We start from the raw sequence: 25,002 nt of genomic DNA on the forward strand, positions 1-25,002 counted from the left end.
TCTCTCTCTCTCTCTCTAACTCTTTCTCTTACTCTCTGCCTCTCTTCCCTCCTGTATGTTTTTAAAAAAAAGTAAATGATAATGATAATAAATAAACAACTATCTTTCTCCAACAACGCTGTTCTAATCAACCCGACTGTACAAGCCAAGTGTGTATCACATTCCACAGTTCCTAGTCAATCTCTTTCTTTGCCTCTCTCTTTTTCTCTTTCTGTACCAATAGAAACAATCTCCAAAATGTCCCATAGCTGTACTCTCAAATACAGTCATAAAAAAGGCATCATGGAGGCTGGAGGCTGTCTATGTAGATGATAAAAAGCGTAGCTACATAGGAGGATGTGGCCTTGGCTAGGGATCTTTGCAGCCTGTGTGCCAGAGGAGGTTTCACAGCAGGAAGGCGTTGCTTTCCATCCCCGAAACTCACAGAGCCAGAGAAGTGTTGTGGCAAGTCATTTTAATTCCACTCCGACAGTTATAATGAGGAATGAGACACATACAGGAGCTCTTTACAGTATCATTATCAGCTGATGTTCCTAGTATGGCACACAGTAAGGCAGACATACATACATCATCCATGATCTTCTTAGCTTGTGCTGTCCTTCAATCTTTTCACGTTCGTGTACACACAACTGTGTTCCATAGCATCCCTGCACTTTCTGTCTTATCTGCTGTCATATCCTTCTGTTCTTTCACATTAAATTCTCATACATTTGGTTATGTATGTCTTATAGTGTTTGTAAAGCTTTCCAAGGTTAAAACAGATGTGGTATTTACTGTATTGTAGACACAGTGAACCTGTCAGACGTGCAGATGATTAGGATAAGCAAAGATGATGCAAATCAAGTGGTTACATAATTAAACAATATGTTCTAGGCGAGTCAAGTTATTCTTTTTGTCACAAGTATTTTTTTATTGAGCACAGCATCACATGACATACCAATTTAGGTTTTTTTTATCATAGAGGGGAAAATAATGACAATAATAAATAATAAGTATCAATAATGAATAATAAGTAGGAGTTAATGCTTAGATATTTCACATGTAGGAAAACAAAGCGGGAAAAAATGGAAAAAGGAGAAGATTATTACTAATAGGAATGAAGAGTCCATTTAAACATAACAGATAATTGGAGAATTCGGCATTAAATAAACCAGCCTTTAGTCCGGCAGAACCTGCAGCTCTGTGAAGTGTGATATAAAAGGCCGTTTGTGATGGATATCTAAATGTATATATTTACGATAAACAAATCTCTTTTTCTAAATTCTGAAATTGCACCTTTATAAAGGATACAAGTAAACAAATTGGTATTGACTTGTTTGACGTCATGACGTAGTACGTTTTCGGAGTTTTGAGAAGTTACGCAGGACGTGCAGCGGTTCAAAGAGGAAGGAAGATGGCGGATAACAAAGGCGAGGGAGATATGGAACCCTCTGCTGATTCGGATCCAGTACCTTCAACACAAGAAATTGAGCAACCGGAGACGAAAGCCGAGAATGCGGTAATAGTAATAGAGGCGAGTACGAAAGACAACGAAGAAACAGAGTCCCAGGATAATGAGGTGACTACACCCACCAGCGACGAAAGAGACGCTAGCAACGGCGGGACTAGTGGTGCGGTAGGCGAAGCCAATGGCAGCTCTAGCAGCGCTGTTAGTCCAGCTGGTCCCAGCAGCAGCAGTGCAGACCCCACGGCAGCTGAAGCCTTGGCTACAGGGGATGCCACCGTCGGAGGGCTCACTTCTGAAATGTCTCCCCCTCCGTCAGCTCCTGCTGCTACGCCGGTTCCCACCCCCATCAATTTACTGGATACGTGCGCAGTTTGTAAACAAAGTCTTCAGAGCCGAGACTGTGAACCCAAACTTCTGCCATGTCTGCACTCATTTTGCTTGAAATGCATCCCGCAACCAGATAGACAGATAAGCGTACAGGTGCCCGGACCACACGGGCAAACAGACACACACATAGGTGAGTAATGTCGAGGACGCGAAACTGTCGTGGATGAGATTGTTTCCTCTTCTGTTCTGCCAGATAACGACAGATGAGGCGTATTTCTGGCTGCTGAATTTCCAACTGTCGAGAATAAGTTGCATTTTATTGACGGGGAAAATTTGACCTGTAGCATCTTTGGGGTTTATGTCAAACTTAAAGCTCCGTGGATGCTTACCAGTGAAGGAAGGCGGGTGGCTGGCTGATGGTTTAATAACACTTTCATCTTCCGTAACTGCTGGCATTCCAATGCGAACTATTTATTTCACGATATGCACGTTATATCATATATAGCACATCGTTTTAGGCATAACTGATGATTTAGTAGCCTACATGTCAGGAATGAATGCTTGTCATACCGTTTGGTCCTGTATGGACTTTACCAGTCAAAGTAGTCGGCATCTCTTGAATAGGGTCGATTGAATTTCCCACTGTCCAATCTCGGTAACTGTTAGCATTTGCATATTGTTAGACATGCCCGAAGTAGCTTTCCCCCACAGGCTTAATTTGAGTAAATGCTTTCTATTTTCTAAGATAACTTCCTCTCAACAATATTCATTATTTGATTTCCTTGAGGGATTTCGACTGCAAATACTGCTTATTTTTTTTTCATGTTAAGTGTGCCATGCAGAAGCACGCCATTTACATGTGTCTAACTACATGCATGCTCACAGAAGGTGTGTCCAATTCACAGCATGTGTCAGACTGCATGTTGTAGGTACATTGTTGTACCCTTTTCCTGACCTTTGACAAGTTATTTTGATTAGCTTCATTCTGAGAGAAGCCTGGAACTAAATCTGTTGGGCAAGATTGCTAGATTACTTTCCCCGTCTGCAACAAGGTTGAAGTGAATGATCCCACCTGGAAGAATATATGAAGTTCTTTACACGTCTATAATGGTGAACAGTGCCGAAAGTGAAATACCCTTGCGTCCATGGCCAATCCCCCATTCATGTACGACAGGTAGTTTTGGGCCTGTGACGCCCTTTGAGACATGTATGTGATATTGCGCTTTACAACATTAACTAAATTTGATTTGACAACAGAGTGTGACACAACCCTGACAATTCACCACAACCTGGACTCCTTACTGAACACTGTGGGCCAAATGTACCAAGCTGTTATTTGCTGGTTAGAGACACAGATATGATGCATTCTGCTCTAAACATGCGTGTTAATGTATCAAACAAGGCCCATGGGTCAGCTCTGGGTCTTCTCTCATTTATGCATATGCTTTCAAGGTAGGATCACACAAATTGTACAGACGGGGATATTATAAGTGTGATCAATTATATATTCCATTGAAATTCATCACACAATTAGCGGGGGTCAGTTCTATGTGAAGTTTCTCCGTGCACGGAGGTGCAAATTAGTGGAGGTGTATCATGGAGTGTTATGATGACCTCTATCAATGGCAGCAGTAATTGCAGCAAGATGGAAACATACATGTAGGCCTCAAAGATGCACCCAGAGAATCTTTGCAACAAGAATCACATTATTTAATCTCGCCGAACAAGAAATTGTCAAAAGGTACAGTTTAAGCAGTCATCCAATATTTACGTTACTGTAAGAACTAAAAAAACGACCTAGAACATCCCACACAGCATTCCCATTCCATCCGGACAACAGTGAAGCTCCTAGCAACATTGCACCATCTTGTATCTGTCTCATTTCAAACAACAGTAGCCACTGCAGCTAGTATTCTGCAGTCGGCATTTTGTTGTACACTGTCCCTGGTGCTGAATACACTGTTACAACGCACAAACACACACATCAATTTCCCTAGCGCCAACAAAGATACCACTTGTGGGATTTATTGTATGAAACCTTTTTTTCCATTTACCTTATCACCTGCCATTGTCTCTTATGTTTCCTGTGTTCTTCTGATGAATCCTGTTGCATAGGTTTTTGAGTAATAGACACTCAAAGTCTTAGTCTTAATTTTAGCAGCTGTAGTTGATTTGTGTCCCTGTAAGAATGTTTTGATATTTGGTCATTTCATTACCAGATTTTTTTTAATTTTCTGAGCTTTTTTTAAAGGCTCCATGTTGGACAGATTCCACCATTGTGCCATTTAAACTCTCATACATGTGGCAAATACCATTAGTAGTCACAGATGCTTTGGGAAGTTTTTGGTACTGGACACCTTAATCTTATCTTTATCACATTAATCATTGTCACATCATCCAACAGGTTATCACACATACACAAACAGTCAATGTTGAACCAAAACATATAACCCCATCCTTTGAGCTGGGTATTGATAGTGTACACAAAATGAAATTTGTACTCTATTTCTGTATCAATGAAAGGACTCTGGAGTATTTTTTCTTTTTACCCACCTCCAGTACTTGCCTATAATTTGTTTAGCATTGGTCTGTTGGGGAGTTTAATATCACACGGTTGAAAGCTAATTGTATCCCGTGCCCCCACCACTCTCACCTCAACAAGAAAAGAAGAAAAGTTTCAGGTGGATTTTGCTATTTATAATTTGTAGGCGATGTGCTTAATATGATAAGATTCAGCCCTAAAAATGCCACCTCGCATTGTAAGGAGGAAAAAATTAACAGGTTTGCTGCTAGACCCGGTCATAGTTTTGGAAGTTGTTTTCTTCAAGCACTTGGTTGACCCAGTAATATCCTGCAGTCACCTCTGAATTCTACTTCAGAACTTCTCAGAATGTTACATGTATTGGCCATGTTCACTGCAGGCGGTCTTTGCTGTTTTGGAGGTGTATATGGATGTGATGCCGATTGCCCTGGTTCAAAGTGACTGAAAGGTGCTTGTGCGCAAAAGTGAACGTGTGAATTGAAGAGAGCTGTACAGATGTGTAGCTGAATATTGATGGGTTGCGCGTGTGTGTGTGTGTGTGTGTGTGTGTGTGTGTGTGTGTGTGTGTGTGTGTGTGTGTGTGTGTGTGTGTGTGTGTGTGTGTGTGCGTGTGCGTGTGTGTGTGCACGCCTCAACATAATCCTAGCCCAGCTGCTTTCACAGCCAATCACTCAGGGACACATGCAGCTGGAGCTTACACAAACCGGCTGTGTGCTGCTCAAGCCAGTGTGGACCGGTTCAAACCGGCCTATACTGGTTTTTACCTCAGCTGGCTGGTAATTATGGGTTTATGAGGTGGGGGATGGGTGATTTATGATGCTGACTTAATTTTAAACATTTATGTGAAGTTTAATCTTAGAATATTAGACTTCAAAACACACGAGGCAAAGTTAATACGCAGAACTAATTATTCGGCGGGATGGATGATTAAAGCAGTAATTCAACTAATTCCATTAACAAGGCAAACGAAAGTGATTAAGTGAATCAGTCATTGTTGTTTGGAAATGAGATTTAATATTCTTATAAAAATGCCAAGGATGATGTGATTGAATCTTCTGCAGAATGTTAAATAGATTAGAACCCATGAATTGGCAGCAGGGTGTCCCATGGTTCCAAGAAATGTTAATAACAGCAGGGATTTACCTAAAGGAAAGTATGGAGATGAGATGAAACTCTGCTGAAGGCCTCTTTTGTTTGAAGCAGGTTCATTCTCCATATTTTAAATGGGGGTTTATCAAGTCATTGACTTTTCATCTGGCTTTGAGTCTTGTCTTTGAAAAGTTTCCATTATTAATGAAATGTTACTCAGCTTTGTATACGTAGCGTAGTGTGACCACTGAACTCACTTGACCTCTGTCCACCCTTGTGTCCTGTTTTTCCCCTCTCTTTAGTAAACATCCTGCGTTGTTCAGTATGTCACCAGGACTACAAACAGAGTGACATTATTGAGAACTACTTTGTCAAAGACACCTCAGAGGCCACCAGCACATCCGATGAAAAGGCTGCACAGGTATGTTACAGTGGCCCTGCGTTGTTCCCTTGATGCTTTGCGCCACAATAATGCATCTGGTGCTTTGACCTTTAGACTTTCCGCTGCTCTGGGGAGGGGTCTCCAAAACAATGATTCTTAGATTTGAAATTGTACTTAAACAATTGCAAGTCATATGGTACTTCACCTTTCCCTGAACAAGTGTTACCAAATCTCCAAAAATTATCCAATTTAAAAAGGGAGGGTAATAAAAAGGCGTCGGTCGGAACACCTCGCCTATCCCTGGCCTCTGCTCCTCTTTGTTGCCTGGCCCTTGGTCTGGTTTTGTGCACCTTACCTTCTACCTCCCGTGACACAGTGTTGATTATGAGGAGATATAGGCACTCCTACATGGTAAACTTTTCTAATCACTACGTAATTTTTAAAATGATTTGACTAGTAGTCCCACTCTTATGTCATGGTTTTTACAATGTTCATTCTGCTGACACATTTGCCCCCAAAACATTGTCATTTGTTGATATAAACACAAATGCATAGGTTCTGAATTGTGTAGTACCTAATTGAGGTGCTAAATTTATAGAACTGTGGATATGCCGTGTCTAACCAGAGTGCAATGCATCATGAAAATGTCTTTTCTTCTGAAGGTGTGCACAAGTTGCGAGGACAATGCAGGAACCATAGGCTTTTGTGTAGAGTGTGGAGAATGGCTGTGCCAGACATGCGTGGAGGCCCATCAAAGGGTAAAAATTACCAAGGACCACAAGATCCGGACGAAGGAGGACGCCAACTCTGAATCCGGTAAGCTTAATACCATCCAGACACTTCACTTTCATGGTGAGGGAACGGCCAAAGCTTGCTGAGGCTGGAAATGCAAAGGCCCGAAGAGGAGAAGTTCTTGTTGAAACACAGTCAATACGGATTGCAATTGAGTGTTGCCATGGCAACATCACTGAAGACTATTTCCTTTCGATGGTTCCTCTTGCTGGGATGACCGTATGTTGGGGCTGCGAGCAGAGATTTCTGATGCCATTGCTTTCCTTTGTTCGTTCCCTTCATTTGCTGGCAACACAGAATGCGCTGAGTTTCTGATCTGGGCATTCTTGGTTTCACGTCTTCTTGTTGTTTTATATCCTATGATAAACCGGATTTTCCCAAGCTATTTTTGGTCTTAGGTGCTGTCGTGTTATGGCAGGGGTCAGCAACCTTCACTGTCAATTCCCATTTTCAGCCATTTTAGCAGAAAAACCAAGCGTCCAGAAATGACTTATGCGCTGCACCTAAACCCTGATTAATAGGCTCAGTGATTTCTCTTCCCTGGTGTGTATCACCCTTATCTTTATGTTTGTTCTTTGTGTCTATAGAGTCTCTAGGTACATCAGGACAAAGGCCTGTTTTTTGTCCCATCCACAAGCAAGAGCCCCTGAAGCTTTTCTGTGAGACCTGTGACACCTTGACCTGTAGGGACTGCCAGCTGCTGGAGCACAAAGAGCACAGGTAGCACACATGGTTACTTATCCATTTTACTTCTTGTGGGATCTGTTTTTCACTGCTTTAACAGACATGATACCAAGGTTTGAACCAAACAGTCCATCTATTTTACATCATCTATTTTCCATTACCGCTCAACATTAGTGATTTAGGACCTCCTCACACATTAGTTCTCAGACATTAGACAAAGTCAAAGAAAGTCACCCACTGACAAACAGGCATCAGGTCTTAACTTGTCAAATCTAAGGTTCATATGCTTGGAACAATGTCCGGCATCTGGTGTCAGGTATTAGGTTTCAGGTATAAGGTATTGGACCTCAGGTATCCGATATCAAATGTCAATGTACTTCAACTAAAAACAATGTTGGTCTATGGCAAAAACATCACTCAGCCCTAGTTTTATCCCTTTACTCCTAGATACCAGTTCCTGGAGGAGGCTTTCCAGAACCAGAAAGGCATCATTGAGACCAGTATGGCCAAACTACAAGAGAAAAAGAACTATGTCCATTACTCTGTCTCTCAGGTGCAAAGCAGGTGGGAGTTGCTTCTTTTTTGGCTTCCTTATGAGTGTTCTCGCTGTGCACTATGCTACTAACAGAAGCATGTCGACAGCCTGTTGTGTCACTCGGTTGTTTCTCATGCCTAACTGCCACTTGCCCAATTGGTAAATCTAGCAACCAATGTTTGATGTGCTAACGATGACAGCATAACTTTCCTTTAATTGTTCAATTAGAAAACACAAAATTAAGATGTGAAGCGCACGGTCAAAATAACGTTCCACGCCTTCCACAGTGTCTGACTCCTAAACTCAACAAGTTACATTATTGACATCACAGTTATACAACATGAACCTTGTGAACTTAAATGAAATCATCTGTACCAATGTTCAATTGTTTTCAACTAAATTATTACAAATCATCTACTTCATCTTTGACTATTAGAGCAACATTTTTAGCAGTGGCTAGAATCTCTTAAGTGAAATGGTTTGTTGTTTTGTTTTTATCCAGGTTAAAAGACCTCAATGAGACGCACAGAAAAGTGGAGCACGAGATCAAAATTGCAGTATTCACTCTCATCAATGAGATCAACAAGAAGGGCAAGTCCTTGCTGCAGCAGTTGGAAGTAAGAGAATATTTCTGAAAGTCACACAGGACATGATTGTCGCAGGGTGCTGGAAAACTTTTTTTTTTCTCTAGAATGTGTAATGGATTCCACATTATAAAGGTTGTATCTATTTCTGAGAGCTTAATATTGTGCACTAATATCAAATACATGGGAGATAATCAACAGTCACATTCACTTGTTCACATTGGTTCGCTCAGTGAACTAGTAATATTATTCAGAGATATATTATGTGCCTGCATCGGCACTACTGAACATTGTACCACACCAGCTTCAAACAGACCGCCACATCTAAACTTAAGTTAACAGTTATTGTAATAAACCTGGCCATGCTTCCCCCCAGCGAGCAGAAAAACACTAACATTAACTAGATGTTGATTTTCTGCCAGTACGAGCACTATTAAAACCACAATGAACAAGAGTTGTACTATTAACAGTTTCAATTACAATAAACAGCATTTATAGTAGGAACACTATTCAAACCACATTAAACAGGATTTATTACATTGGCCACCTGCTGTGTTCCTTACTTTCTTTGCTCTTAAACACTTTATGTGTGTAAGTGGATGACGTTCACCTGCTTATCTGAAAAATATCAAATACATGGGAGCTAATCAGCACCACACATTCACTCATTACATTAGTTCACTGTCTGGTGAAACTAATAATATTGTACTCACCTTTTGTCCGAAAGGGACCCCTCGGTTCTAGGTTGAACTTTGTACGTTGAAAAGGTCACATTTGAGGCGGGAAATTGTTTTCATGAATTGTACATAACACATTTTGAGTATAGTGTATATGTACTTCTCATTTGTTATAGATATTTAGCAAATATATGTGGGGGATTTGTATCTTCTCAGATGCCCTACAGCTCATTTATACACCATGCAAACTACTTTGCTAATGCAGCTTATTTCACTGCCGTATGTTTACTCAGTATGTTTTGGCATTGAAATGGTTGTTTAGCCCACCACCAGCTCCTTCATTGATATGTTCTTTTTTCCACCAATGCATTTTATCTTCTGCTGCAATAACCCAAGTTCCCTCACAGGCACAATTTAATTTGAATCCAATCAAGCCTAATCATCCAATCCATCACCCTCCTTACATGAGCTTTTCTACAGTGTCTCAGATGGAGGTTTTGGCTCTTTCATTAACCATCCCTTCACCAGTATAATGTTTTATTCTTTTTTCTGTGCAGAGTGTTAGCAAAGAGCGCAGTTTGAGGCTTATGGCTCAGCACAAAGATACCACCCAACTGGCCCAGCAAATCCACCATGTGCTCAACTTCTGCCACTGGGCCATCACCACTGGCAGCAGCACAGCACTGCTTTACAGCAAGAGGCAGGTAAGTTTCACCTGAGCCCCACATTTCATGTTTGTCGAGCTAAAACCGCTGCTACACAGCTTACAAAAATTGTGCATTTGTGACCTTTCTGTATTTGGCTTTGGGTGAGTGTTGTCTTATTTTGAGTAAACACAAATGTCGAGTCGCAGCAAGGGTAATGTTTTAGGTCAGCACTATATATTTGACAGATTCTGGAGCACGCTGCCATCCTAACCATTATATGTTATGCTATTATTATAAGCTTATGCTGAGCCAACTCTTCGGTCCTTGTTTTCTATCCTATATCATTTTGTGTTGGTGTTTGTGTGTGTGCCTGTGCATAGATCCTGTTCCAGCTTTGCAAGCTCTTCAAGGCCAGACTGGAGCCAGCACCTCAGGCTAATGGAGTGGTGCGTTTCTTCTGTGACCCCACCTTCTGGGCCAAAAATGTGGTCAATCTAGGTGAGAGGATGCACACTGTGGACATTTCCTTACATTAAATATTTTCAACACTGATAATTTCATACTGACATATTAGGCAACTTGCAATGTTTACAGGCTTAGGGGAAAATTTAAGGGGACATTTTTAATCCCCGGATCTTATTTTCCGATATATATATATATATATATATTTTTTTTTTGCAGTAACAGTAACATTTTACTCACTAACTTAATTGTTAAGATCTGGGTTACAGTGACATTGTTAGTGTGGAGTCCAAGAGGGCAAAGAAATTAGTGAGTAGTCAGGTGATCAAGGCTATACATTAACCCACTGCATTTACTTATCTAAACCACTTATTGAGTTAAATTGAAAATGATCTACTTAAACATTTCATCTTTCAAATAATGATTTGTCTCTAACCCTTGCGATGGGATCAACAGTTTTTCACATGCAATTTTAAATTTGGCAGGGGTTTGCGATAGTCCAGTGTCCAAATTCTGCTGCGGGTATTGCATGCTACAACGTGGCACTGTGCTTCTCACTGTGTGAGAATGAGAAGCTATAGGAGAATGAGTGCGGTTGGGGAGAGAAGCTTTTTAAATCATAAACATCATCAGTTGTATGGAAACATTCTTGATTGTATAAGGATACTGCTGACCTAAAGCAGGTGATTTGATGGCTCTGTCTTATGGCACAACAGAAACACCACTATCGTATTTGACCAGTTAGCACCATCAGGTCTTACACGAGGTCTGTGCAAGGGTAGATGGGTAACCACAAATATTGAGCAGCTGTTAATTTATAAACGTTATTATATGATAATTTTTATCTTCAAACACAAGAGAAACTGTCTTAAGCTGCTGGTCTTTGCTGCCATGTGTGCATTGAGGTTATCAGGGTGCATCATGTTGGTCACAGTTTCTACAGGTTAACTAATGAACTTGACAAAATCTGATTGTGTACAATATGCAAAATTATCTATATTATTAGTAATTAACTTAGCAAGCTAAAATCAGAACATTTTCTCTGCTTTGTGAATGTCAGATATTATTGACACGTGCAATTTCCTGCCATTACTTTTCATTGTAGGAAACTTGGTAATTGAGAAGCCACCTCCACCAGCACAACAGCCCAATGTGATGGTGGGAGGCCCGCCCATTTCACCAGGCCAAGGACACCCAGGAAAACACCAAGGACAGATCAACCTTGCTCAGCTCCGACTGCAGCACATGCAGCAGGCAGCTTATGCCCAGCAGAAGCAACATCAACATCAACACCAACACCAACACCAGCACCAGCAGCACCAGCAACAGCAACAGCAACAGCAACAGCACCAACAGCAGATCCAGCAACAGATGCGCATTGCCTCCCAAATGTCCCAGCAGCATCCCAGACAGGTTCAGCAACAGGTATGGAAGCACCACTCTGTGCTGTTAGAGCTAATGTTTATTGTGTTATTGTCTTATTGTGCATTTCATTTCATTGTCTGTCTGTGTGACTGTAAAATGTTTCTCCAGCCCCCAAGGCTCATCAGTATGCAGCAGCTTCCCAGAGGCCCCGGAGGTATGAATGGCGGGCCAGGTTCCGCCATGTACCCTTCCTCTCACCACATGCGGCTACCATGCCCACCACAGGGCCGAATGCCCACAGCCCAGCCGAGACATAACGGACAGTCGTATCCTCCCATGATGCAACCTCAGCTGCAGAGACAGGTCAGTAAACACACACACACACACACACACACACATACAGCAGATGGTATTCAGATATTCTTGTGTCAGGTATGATTGGCTGAAATGTTTTTCTGTACCACATTTCTTTCTGTAAATGTTGCATAGAAGCGGTGACTGATGATTTACCAATGGTGACAGATGCATTACTTATTTGACTCAAAATGTCATAATGAGCATAACGGTAGTTCATCTATAGCGTAGATGCACACAGTGAGGCTGGTTTGTAGCAGGAGCATTCCCAGAATGAGGTGTGTCTTGATTGTTAACCATTCTGGGAAAGCAGCAGGGCTTAACGATTGCGATATGAAACAATCCGATAAGCAAACTGCAAAGTCTTCAATTTTAGAATATTTGTTATGCAGTGTGTCTGACCCCAGGGTTTTAACTTTCCTGTCAAATTCATGCCGTTCCATTACACATTCTATCACATTATACTTCAACTGAAGCTTGACCTGACATGGCATTGTAAATCAAATGGCAATCTCTCAGAAAAATCACAAGATCTTTTGTAACCAAATCCTATTTAAAAACCAGCTTTAGGCTTTGTCATTTCCTCTATGTTTTCTCTCCCAAGATTTTAGCAAAACAAATAAAAAGTAATGTTATTTGGAGTCGTACAAGTTATCAGCAAACAACAGAAAACGGGCAAATATACTCTCTACTTTCTCTACTCTCTCTCTCTAGCTCTCTCTCTCTACTTTCCAGTGATGGTCCTGCTTAGCACAGCTCCACTGATGTGTTGCTTACATAGAAAACTGAGGATTTTTTCAAACCTTTTATCGTTTACTTTTATAAGTCTATGGGTTTTTATTGCCTACATGTACGGCTAGATAAGAGAAACCCACACTACATCCAGCCCCTTTTTCTTTGTGTCCAGATGTCTGTAGAATCTGAGATGAGCCACCAAAGGTTTCGTTTCTTACTACAATCAGGGGTTTGGCACCTTTTCCTACTTTGACATTCGTGTCTTGTGCAGCATGTGTTGTAACCCAAATGCATGATCATGCATCCATGTTGTGTTCACAACAAAAGGAAATTCTGCTGATTGAATGATCTGACTCTGTGTTTGTTTGTGTGTTTGTTTCCTTCTTTCTGTGTTTCTTTGTATTTTTCTGGGCAGCATTCCAACCCAGGGCATGCAGGGCCTTTCCCTGTGGCATCCCTCCATAATGCCAACCCTACAAGTCCCACCAGTGGCAGTATGGCCGGTCCCCATACTCATCGGGGCCCCGCCAGTCCCATCATAGGTCCCATTGAGCTCATTCCCTCCGTCACCAATCCTGAGAACCTGCCTTGCCTGCCTGAGATCCCTCCAATTCAGGTGTGTGTATTACAACTGGCTGTTTATGAGGGGTAGAAATTGCCAGAGACGGTCATGTTTTGTGAGTTTTTTCAGGTATTGTGATTCTGTAGGTATTGGTGATTTGGTATTTTGACTAAAATTCACAGACCTTATGAAGAAATGGTAGTTAACCCTACATAGGTGGTAGTAAACCTTAAGAAGAAGAAGAACACCCTATTTATTAATCCTAGTGATTGAGAAATTCACATTTCAGATACATGCATTTATTTTTTTACATTTCATGCAGTTTTATACACAACACACAATGCAAATCACACCCACATCTGAAACCCCCTCCTACACATACACACACATGCACCGGAGGGGGCACCGCAGGCAGCCAGCAGCCAGAACCCGTGGTGCAGGTTGGTGTTCGGCAGTGCCCCGGAGGCAAACCGGCATCTCTTCGGCTGCCAGTCCACGCTTTTTTTTGGTCCACAGGGGACTCAAACTGGCTACCCTCCAGTTCCCAAGCTACCCAGTTTACAGTGATATGATAAACAAGCTGAATACAGACTTAACTGTTTAGGGGTTAAGCAACAGTCAAACTCAAGGTTATAGATAAAGTCTGTCCCACACCAGGAGACGGTATTACTAAACCAAAACAGTTGAATCCTGAATCCAAAATATTTTTCAATTCATCAGTGTGTATTTCGATTGACATAAATATTTACTTTTGAGCGATAAACTAAGCAGGTTACAGGCCTTTGCAGGGTGATCCATTGTGTGCTGCTGTTTGTACCAATTGTTTTGAGAAATGCACTCACTGTTAAATGTTGAGGATAATTTGAGAAATGTACCAAAGAGACTGAGGAAAAAACTGCAAGTTGGCCTTCCAGTGTCCAGGTTTAAAGTGGGATGTTGCTGTGTACTGCTCAACATGATCGATCTGTCAGCAAAATATGTCCATGTGCAACTAAGCATAAAGAAGAAAAATAACTAATTAAAGTACCAGTTGTCTCAAGAACTGCAACTTTGTAATGAAATCAATCTTTTCTACCAGCTCATCTTTATAAGCAGAACAGTCACTTGACCCCCTGTTGTTTTGTGTGCCACCAGCTGGAAGATGCAGGTTCCAGTAACCTCGGCAACCTTTTGTCTCGCTACATCTCAGCAAGCACCCATCAACTCGGCCCCGGAGACATGAATCCCTCCCCTGGACTATCCATCCATTCCCCTGGATCTTCAGGTACCCATTTGTTCTGGATTTCATTCACTTCTAACTGAAATTATACAAGCCGCCTGCTAATAACATCAGAGCCTCTAGAATTCTGCATCCAAGCTAAAGTTCCAAAAGAGCAGTGATTGGCTCTGACTCTAAAACAGTGTTGAGAGGAACATTACTTTAATCATAACTGAATTGGAAAGTGTTAAAGGTTTGTTAAATCACTGAAATGTTGTCATGGTAAATTACCCATGTGCAAAGCTGGGACATATGTTGCTGCTCAGAACTGCTTTACTTGTGTACACATAGGAAACATACTACAACAGACTATGTGTAGTATTGAACGATTACTGACTCCTCTCTTCCTTGATACTTTGTGTAATTGTAGTAATCATTGCTGATCCCTTCTGTTATCTCTCTGTGTTCAGGCCTATCGAATGCACACACGCCAGCAAGACCTTCCAGCAATTCCAGCACAGGCAGCAGGGGCAGGTGAGATGGAGAAAAGGCACAGTGCATGTTGAAATGTGTAGATATTGACACACCTCTTGCTTTGTAAATGAGGAAGAAACTAATGAAATTGTTAATATATGTTGCAATTTTGTAGTTAAGTTGCAGTCCACACAGGTGGGATTTGAAAGTAACATGTAAATATAATTGACCATTGTAATGATATGTTTTGTGTGTATGTAAGTTGTAGCTCTGCAGGGAGGGCGGGACCAGGAGGTGGAGCTCCGGCAGAGCAGGTCAGGGTGAAACAGGAGCCCGAGACCCAGGAGTACAGCTGTCCAGGCTCCTCTCTGAAGATGGAGCGAGACAAAGACACAGGGAGGAGTGCCTGCATGGTATGAAAGCAGCCCAGCATTTGTTTTAAAATGAATGAATATTGCAAATGTGCTGTTAGTAATTGCTACTCCACGCGTCACAATTCCTATTTGCAGTAAATCTCTGAAGGCTCACGTGGTAGGGCTCGACTCTTACTATGGAAATCATCACTTGGGTGGTAAAACATTTGATAGCATGCCACATTTGCATCAGTAATGCAAATGTGGCATGCTTGCTACAAAGAGGTCACAGTCTAGTGGTTTATGGGTATGATGTGTGTGTCAGAGATCCTTAAAACTGTTTGACTATGCTCAAGGCTTTTAAGTGCTTTCAATCAGAGCAGCAGTAAAACCCCAACAGGTGATGAGAGTAAGAAAGAGCTTGTGTTGTCTGCTGCTCCGCCTATGAAATCAACACAGCAACTCCTTAAAACCAATAGAGTTCACAAATGCTTGTCTCTGTCAGATTTTGGACACTTCAATCAGTGGTATTGGAATGTGATGCATATCTGATAGTGACAATGCAGCGTCAGATTCAAAAGCGATGTTTATGTGTAGGCGAGTGTGTAGTAAGTGACTTCAGGAGTATGATCTTTTCACACTGGTATTGCATGCAGGTCACATTCAAAGACCACTGTGAAAAGCCTAACTACAAATATTAAGAGAATCATATTGTCTCTAATCATTTGGTGCGTTTTCCTCCAGATGAGCAGTCCTGAAATCAGCCCCCTTCCTGTGCTGGGAGCTGTATCTACAGGCCAGGATGCTCTCAAGGCTCTAGGGGAGCGTATCAAGACTGAACCCGAGTCGGAGATGCCTTGTTCCGAGCTAAATGGCTCCACCGTTGCACCCTGTTCTTCTTCTGCTACCACCATGACCTCCACTACCTCGTCATCCATCCATAACAATAATGACCCTGCAGGCACGCCGCTGACGAATGGCGATTTGGACAAGGGGGCAGAGACCAGCGACACAGGGGTGTCTACTGACACGGTCAAGGAGGATGACCCCAATGAAGACTGGTGTGCTGTGTGCATCAATGGTGGAGACCTGTTATGCTGTGATCGCTGTCCCAAAGTGTTCCACATGCAATGCCATGTGCCCACTATCAAAATCTTCCCCAAGTGAGTGACACATCTTGATTTTAATCTCACAACATACAGTCAGGGAGACAGTAGCTCAGTGGGTAGAGCTTCCGCTTGAGATCCGGAGGGTCACTGGTTCGAGTCCCTGCGAAGGCACCGAACCCCCAAGTGCTCCCTCTGCGAAGGGTGGTAATGTAATTTAATGTAAGTCGCTTTGGATAAAAGCGTCTGCCAAATGATCGTAATGTAATGTGATGTAATGTCACAGTGGAGTGTATTGTAGACTCCAATGCTCGTCAGGGTGAACGAGCCTCTGAAACTGATTTTATGAAAATCCCTCATGCAAATTGAACATTGATAAACACTTTGTATGCGGGTGTGATATTAGGATCTCTCTTTCAATGTCCGCAACAGACTGAATGTTAATGCAAATCAAGGTGGATAATAAAATTCTGTGTGGTTTTGTTTCTCAGGGGCGACTTTCTCTGTACGTTTTGCCGGAGTCTAACCAACCCAGAGATCAAGTACTGTGAAGACAGGAAAGGAGGCATTGAAGGTCTGAGTCCTGAGGACCAGAGGGTTAGTAGAGCACTGTTTTTTTTAACTCACTCATTTCATTTCCCCAAATCTTTCCTCAAGCCCACTGTGTTACGGTGCTGTTGCTCCTGCTCTTTTGGAGGGACTTTAATGTAACTTTGTCCTTGTTTTTTATCCTTGTGTACTCATCAGTTTGTTGTTTTAGTTGCATATTTCCAGTAGAAAGTTGTATCTTCCTTATTCCAATTGTAACTTCAGCTCATTGTTGAGTTTGTGGATCTGGTTTAAGTTGTTCAGTGTGTACCTCACTGCGAGTGAGTGTTCATACCTGTTAAAATGATTGAAACTATCATCCCAAACTGTTGGTGCACACCAACCATGGTCTGTTTGTGTCCCCGTACAGAAAAGTGAACGCCTCCTGCTCTATGTCTACTGCCATGAACTCAGTGTGGGCTTCAGGAAACCTGTTCCAAGTTCTGTAAGTGGCTCTATATAACAATATCCACAATCACCAACTAACACTAACACATTTTTAAATACTTGCCGAATAATTGCTGATGATCAGCTGATACTGCTTCCTATGTGATGTATTTCTCCCCTTTATTTGTAGTATATTGCTCCCCCTTTGTTTTCTTTATTGATTCCTATGATGCAGTATATTTCTGTGAATGCTTGTTGATTAGTTTTATTCAATGCCCTTGTATTCTGTGGAGATGCAAAGCAAAACGGTGAAATAACTGGCGAGTGAACGCGTCCTACAATGTTACTTGCATTTTAGTGTTCATCTCCCTGCCAGTAGAGGGCAGACAATGATAATGAGTCATTTGTTACCACAGCCACAAGAAAGGACAGACCATAAATACAGGATGTAGAGAATATAACAATGCTGTGTTATGTAATATCAGATTATTAATAATACTGGTATTATTAGGATTATTTAAGCCATGTATAGAAATCTAGTTTCAGTCCAACAGAACCCTTCACCTCGGTAATTCACTGACTGAACACCATCTCTCTGATTATTGAAAACAGTTGGTCTTTTGGTTTCGGTTTCCAAATTTCCCAGAACCCAGAAGACCAAAGGGCAAAGCATTTCTTCCTACCTCTTTAATGAACTAGAGATCTTCCATGAATTAAAATGGAATAAAATTGAAATGTGTGAAGTATTTCTTTGTAACTGTTAGAAATGTCATGGGATCTTTTTTCCTTCATACTAGGTGCCCAATTACTATAAGATTATCAAGCACCCCATGGACCTAAAGAAGGTGAAGAAGAAGCTGCAGGAGAAGAGCTCCCAGTTTTATCAGACGACCCTGGAGTTTGTGTCGGACGTGCGTCTGGTCTTCAAAAACTGTGCAAAGTACAATGAGGTGAGCAGCATGAGTATGAGACTGCTTTGGGAAATGGCTTCTGCACCTGTCTGTGCATGAAGGCAGAAGTTAGAATGATATGGGATAGAAGTGCCAACAGCCAGAATTCAGGATTCTAAACATTTTCATTTTCTCAAAATATTAGCCTTTCAGGACCAAACTGTAGCACTGGATTTTTACAATTAAATATTCATGAAAATGTCCAGAGAAATGTAACACTCCATTGTAGAGGTCTTCACAAGATCTGAACTAAACCCCTAGAAAATCTCCTTGAATCGGCACAAAGCACAGCTTCTTCCTATACTTCAAACTTTTACTCATGTCAGCAAAGAACACCTCAATGTTTCACCACAATCCAGTTCAGGCTCCAAAAGTGCATTTTCTGGGTTCTCGGTTCCTAGGAACTGAGTGGACTTTTGAAGACCTATACTCCATTGCATGTTTTACTGATGATGTTAAAAGGTTGTCTTGGTTATGAGAAATGACCGTCCTGGATTGGAACTACTATCAGTTTAATCTTAATATGGGTATGAAGATGCACTCGGGTAGAAGTGAGAAGAGGGACCCTCGGGCGTGGGCGTGTGTGTGTAAGCGTTTGTGTATGTAGGCGTTTGTGTGTGTGTGTGTGTGTGTAAGCGTACGTGCGAGTGTAGTTTTGGACACTTACTAACTCTGGCTGCTAGCATTGTCTACACATCAGTATTCCGATAAAACACAGTTTGCCTGTTTACACTTTGGCTGTGGTTTCTACATTACTTTGTACTTCGGCTCTTTTTCTTTTTCTTGTTAGTTATTCTGTGATTGGGACGGATGTTTGGATGTTAGTGTGAGTAATCCATGTCTGTATTGTAGTTTGCATCCCAAGTTGCATACATTCAATCTGATCTATATCTGGATAGATTCAGAATATGTCTGTATGACTGATGTCACAGTTCCTAGATTGCTCAGGTATAATTCTGCAAACATAAAGTATTTGTGTCCACTTTAGAGAATTGCAGTGAGCAATGTGTTGAAAATCCACACCATCAATTCGTCCGGCCAAAATTCCCCACCAAACAAACCAGGAGTTCTTAAGGCAAAGAACTTTTTTCTCAAGAGACGAGGATATGGTGATATCACATGACCTAAATTATCAGCAAGCAGGGTTTGCACTCAAGAAGGATGCTGGTTGTTCTATTTTAGGTACAGCTTTGGTATTTTTAAAATCTTCACATGGAGAGATTTGAGCAGAAAGCAGTCCTTAGTGTAATAAAACAGTTTGCTCTCTTCCTGAGCAATTGGCCACATGAATAATTGGTGAGGTGTGGATATGACCTTGATTCTTTCACTTATCTGTTGGTCTGAGCACAGGTCGCATGGAATCTAATGACAGAGGTTTAATGAATCCACCTGTAGTAGTATTATTTTCAAAGACCAAAGAGATGCTTCATATTTGTTTTGTTTTGCACCAATTACCCATCCCTATTGTGTACTGGAATAAGATGAAACTGACAAAAGTAGTTGGCAGCCATTGTTCTTTAGTCCATATCCACTTTGCCTTTTCACAAATTCATGAAATTGGCCTGATCAAAATGATTGACACCCCTTAGAAATGATCATGAATAATTGCAGTGATAGTCCAAGCAGACTATTTTCTTTCATTAGTATCACAGGTGTCTTCAGTCCCTGTGCTGTTTTGTGTCATTGAACGCAGCACGATGACAGTTGTCTGAGAAGATAAGTAAGAAAATGATGCTCAAGTTAATAAAGAGAATGGTTTAGTGTGTGCTGGCCGCAGACAGTTGTTCTCTCCTTATCCTTCCCTACTGATTCTTCTCTAGTTTTGTGTTCTGCTGGTGTCCTTGTCACTACTGGTAGCATCAGGTGATACCTACACCCCAATCAGCACGGAGGAGATATCAGGAGATCAGACACACCAGTAGCCCGGTAGGGCTCCGGTTCTGGCCTTCTAGGGCCCTGTCCAGCTCGCCCTGTGTAACGACCTTGCGTCTTCCTGTACTATCAGGAGCTTTAGCCATAGCCAATGTGACTGAGTGCAAATGAGACTTGCTGTTAGCTTCTGGATGAACCCCATGTCCTGGCTCACCTTGTCGACGTGAGCACAGTAGGCTCCAAACAGATTTCTGATCTGTTGTGATCTAACCTGCCTGTGCTGTGAACTCTTTTCTTCCCCCCTGCTGCTTTACTGTCTTTATTGTAATGTCGTTGCCCCTTTTTAGATGTCTCGAATAATCCAGGTATATGATGAGGAGAAACAGATTAATACGCAGGTAAGCCGTTTCTAATGGAGCACAGATGTCCTGCCTCCTCCCACTCTGGGCCTTAGACATGTGTGTCCCTTTCATCTTTCCACATAGATTTCATGAAGTTTGAGAACACTTCAATCAGAAATTACAGATCTGAGAATTTTGAATATTAGTATGAGACATTACATGACGTCATCGGGTCTTGTTGACCTACTTTCCCAGCAGATTAGGGTCACATGAAAGTCTTGACGTGCTTGTCCAGAGGTTTACAGATTTATCACCTGAGCTTGAATTTACAAGCACGAGGTAAAGTTGGATACAGTATGACCATCATTCTGTTTATACCCCACAATTCCTGGGTTCATGGGTCGGCATTTCCTATATTTAATTTCGATTACAATCTAAATTCTCATTTTAAAGTACATTGATCCTCCTTCCTTCTTGTCTGGCTGTGATTATTCAGTGCCAGTACAACCAGCATGAAAAGACTAGGAGCAAAGTGCAGAGGTGTTAACATTCTCTTACATTTACACCCAGAGCTCTGAAACATTTAGCCGGTTGTTTGTGTGCTGGGGCTGAAAACCTGTATATGAGATTATAATGAGCATTAAACAAAGATTGCTCAAGTGGTGCTGCATGTGTCACATGGGGACTGTTCAAGTGTTTTGAGAGCCACAGTGGGATGGAGGCTGGATATCTCTGATCTGCACAGCAAGCTGGTGTCCACGCTGCCACCAGGACTCTTAACCAGCTCTAATTTGTCTCCTCATCTTCCTTCTTCCTCCCCACTTCCACCCATTCATTCTCCCTGCTCAATGCCCTTGTAACACTCTGTCCTTCCTCACTCTTCACACTCGTCCCTCCTCCCATTCCTCCCCCCTCTGGCAGGTGGGGTCAGAGATGGCGATATCTGGCAAGGCGGTGAGCGTGTATTTCGAAGAGAAGATGCTGGAGATCTTCCCGGGGCAGAATTTCCCCGAAGTCCCCGAATCCGAGTGCGCGGACGCCGAGGGAAAGCCGGAAGATGAAGCCTCAGACGACTCGGACGAGGACTTTGCACAGCCCAGGCGCAAGCGGTTAAAAGTGGACGAGAAACTCATGCACATCAAGTGAGCACAAAAACCACAAAAGGAAATGAGAAACGAAAAACTGTCTTCCTCATCTCCTACACTTCTTGGTTTTGAAGTGACGTGAAATAAGGAGGAGATTCACTGTATAAACTGCTGGGTCTGTCTCACCCTCATCTATGAAAGATTTACTGTTGGCTACTTAAGAATCCACCTGGAACAGAAGTTGGACAGAAAAATAGAAGAGCCTCATGTGCTCCAATTCATGGACACTAAGAACCTGCTTGTACAGATTTGACGGTAGGATTTTGTTTTGCAGTAGTTGAGTTCATGGTTGCTTCTACCTTTTCTATCACCCATTATCTCGTGTAGATTTGTTGTGACATTTTGCTCTTTAAACCTGGAAATAATCTGTTCCCAGTTCTTAATGTATTGTACAGTATCTATACTTTGACATGAAACCTAAGTATTTGTACGACTCTGTGGAAGCGTTAATGTAAATAAGAGAATCTAGCCCACTGAAGGTATTCGACAGATGTTTGGGTGAGTCATCAATAAAATCCTGTTCTTGAAATATATCACAATGTGTGGTGATGATTAGAGACAGGTTGGCCACGGAGCTGTGGACTATGAAGTATTATCACCGTACTGTGATACTGTTACAGAACCATTTTTATACAGTCATGTGTATATATAGGAGTCGCTGGCATCAACAAGACCAGTAAACCTCTGTTTTCGACCGCACACCCGTGTACTTGTTTCTTCACACACGCAGAAAGGCACTGTTGCAACATCCACTTTAATTTCAAGATGGCGCTGATGTTGCCATGGCTACACTACGCCAAGGGAGCGAGTCAGCAGTTACTGTGAGTGTGAGCAGCGTGATGATCATATAACACCGGGTGTCACATAACCTAACATGTTTGTGCATAACACACGACCAATATGTTGTAGTGAAGGATGTCCTTATGTCCACGAAGGTCTGCTACGTATAAACATTATTAGAATTTGAAAATGGCACCAACTCTTTTATTAGTTTCAGGACAAGCTAACAGGGTAATAAACAAATAAAGTTTTAGTTGGAGTGGAATAAATAGGTGGTTTCTCTATTAAATTACACAGAAACTTTAATCAGGGTTCTGGTAATTTAGTAACCACACTAAGTTAATAAGAATGAACTGCTCAAATAAATGTGAGATTGCATCCTAACGACATTTGCAGGAAGTCATTTTAGGTCTCGTATATATTTTAATTCGTCAGTAAAGAGTGATTCAATATAATGCATACATACACAGTAGTACTTCCTGTTTTGTTTTAAGTCAGTTTCCCTGATGAACACCTTTTTCTCCAATTCCCTGTTCTCACATGCTGAATAGTGTTTTCCATAACCATTGAGCAGAGTTTGACCATAGAAGAAGAAGTGAAACATTTATAGTGCACATGTTAAGTATTCAGACCCCTTCCATTGTGTTCACCTTTTGTTCTGCACTGCTGAAATCATTTGAATTCACATTTTAAAATAAACAAACCTACTCCCAATATCCTATCATGACAAAGCCAGAACAGAATTTAAGAAAATGTTGCTAATTCATTGAAAATAAAAGAAACCGAATGATCACATCAGCATGGCATGACAGTATCACTGCAAAGGAGACTTGAGTGTGTGTGTGCTGACCCTCACCCTGACATCAGAGTGACTGATTCAATTCTTGTCACTGCTTGTAGCTAAGAATCTACACACCAAAGTAAAATCACCTTATTTCTTGTCTCATGTCGTCATAAATACGGTATTTTCAGACAAACTAACACGATCACTAATCAAGAGATGGATTATTTATGCTTCTGTAGCCCGGGCATAGAACGATAGTGACAGCACGTGACTGTAGGTCTGACCTGCCTCAGACCTACAATCTGACATCAGCGCACTTTGGTGCTGAATCGTCAGTTTGACAGACAGTCAGCTGACTTATTGTGAGTCACCTCAGAGTGTTTTAGAAAGTAGCATTAAGAAGCTGCTCTTTCTTTCATTCATAGTATAATGCTGGATTAGGTCGCCCTTTCTTCCAGAGGTAAGCTTTTATGTTCTTGTTTTGATTATAATTGCTACGATTCGATCTTTCTCCTTTCAATCACACAGCCAAATGTATTTTCAATCACAGGTGAGAGATTTGCTTAAAGAGAATCCAACAAAGTAAAGCACAATGAACATTTCTTTTGTTTTGACTGGAAATCCTCGTCGTGTTTATGTTGTGATGATGACAATTAATGTTTTCCTCATGACATTTGTTCTCGTCAAAAACCTATTCACAGGTAAACTGATTAGAAACATTAGCATACAAACCTCTGTTATGGGGTAAAATCAGCAGGATATAAATAGGTGTTGCGTTCACAGCCCCCCCACAAAGGAGGACATTTGCATTTTAAATAAACGTGTTTGATGCGCTCTCTTTTGTATATTCACAAATCAAATCAAGAAATGAGTCACATGTCATTATTATTGATTGTATTAGTAGTGCTTACAGTCATCAAAGACGCATACAAAGCGTTAAAATAGCTCTATAACCTAAAACGGTGCAGCAGAATAGTTTTATTGATTTTTTTGGAAAAGAAATAGTGGGGAACTTGTAACTGAATCCTCACATAAATCAGAACTTTTATAATGGGATACCTTTGCTGCACTCTAAGCAGCATTACTAACAGAGGCCTGAAACATGTGCTTAGTCGCTGTATGTTCTTCACGGCTTCATACTAAGAACGCAGAGCTCATTACAAGCAAGCAGGGGGGCCTCCACGCTAATGACGGCTGGAGACGAATGACTGAATTACCACGCTGACCTGAATGATGGTGTTTAACATCGTTTGTTGATATGTGATGAGAATATGTGAAATGTGTGAGCGCCTGGAACACCGTACAGGCGTTTCTAAAGCTGACCCGATTTCACAGAATAGTCACAGAGACATGAAAGCATACCATTTGCTTGTTCCTCAACCTTTGTAAATCATTTAGAATTGCGTAAAGTCACAGCTATAGGTTGCTCATGTTTGAATTTTATGCGCCACAGGAAATCATAATGACTTCCTATCAACCTCAAAGATTAAAGAATAGGAGATAGGTGATAAAGAAGAGTTGTTGTGTCTCTGACTAATTATCTTTGTCCCCTTTATCGCAAACGCCGGATCGAACGATTGATCACAGTGCGGGGCTTCCTCTGCTTGTCATCATTGTGGATAATCAAACGAATCTATAATCGATGGTTTTGTAAATGGGATAGTCCGCATATCCCCCCGCCCCCTTTCAAACCCCCTTTCATTTCTTAATTGTCCGAGGCGGACCTAGTTGGTAAAACCGAAACTACTTTAATTGAATTCAATTGAAACTTGAATGAAACATGTACCTCTGATTACACCGTTCATGCAAATAAAAGCTTCTTTTTTTTAACCATGCGCAA

At 41.5% G+C, this 25,002-nt stretch overlaps 1 protein-coding gene across 3 annotated transcripts; it reads left to right on the forward strand.

Annotated features, from left to right (window-relative positions):
• The first annotated feature begins 1,376 nt into the window (after positions 1–1,376).
• Positions 1,377–24,881, forward strand: trim33 (tripartite motif containing 33). 3 transcript variants are annotated; one of them, XR_012965093.1, is made up of 21 exons: positions 1,377–1,964; positions 5,708–5,826; positions 6,450–6,603; positions 7,167–7,299; positions 7,711–7,827; positions 8,301–8,415; positions 9,617–9,763; positions 10,087–10,204; positions 11,274–11,593; positions 11,702–11,896; positions 13,038–13,238; positions 14,319–14,448; positions 14,853–14,916; positions 15,119–15,269; positions 15,954–16,372; positions 16,807–16,912; positions 17,274–17,348; positions 18,088–18,240; positions 20,460–20,510; positions 21,375–21,853; positions 23,588–24,881. XR_012965093.1 is itself a non-coding variant. In XM_076166219.1 (21 exons), exons 1-21 carry the CDS (start codon positions 1,394–1,396, stop codon positions 21,597–21,599), a joined length of 3,621 nt encoding a protein of 1,206 aa, XP_076022334.1. In that variant the 5' UTR covers positions 1,377–1,393; the 3' UTR covers positions 21,600–22,131. The 3 variants fall into 3 exon arrangements, 1 of the variants encoding a protein (XP_076022334.1); XM_076166219.1 differs by lacking the exon at positions 23,588–24,881 and adding an exon at positions 12,795–12,851 and having other exon boundaries at positions 21,375–22,131; XR_012965094.1 differs by lacking the exon at positions 20,460–20,510.
• The last annotated feature ends 121 nt before the right edge of the window (positions 24,882–25,002 follow it).

This window comes from Genypterus blacodes, unplaced genomic scaffold (genome assembly GCF_046128005.1).
Source record: "Genypterus blacodes isolate CSIRO-AG114 ecotype Tasmania unplaced genomic scaffold, CSIRO-AGI_Gbla_v1 ptg000156l_1, whole genome shotgun sequence".
Lineage (NCBI taxonomy): Eukaryota > Metazoa > Chordata > Actinopteri > Ophidiiformes > Ophidiidae > Genypterus > Genypterus blacodes.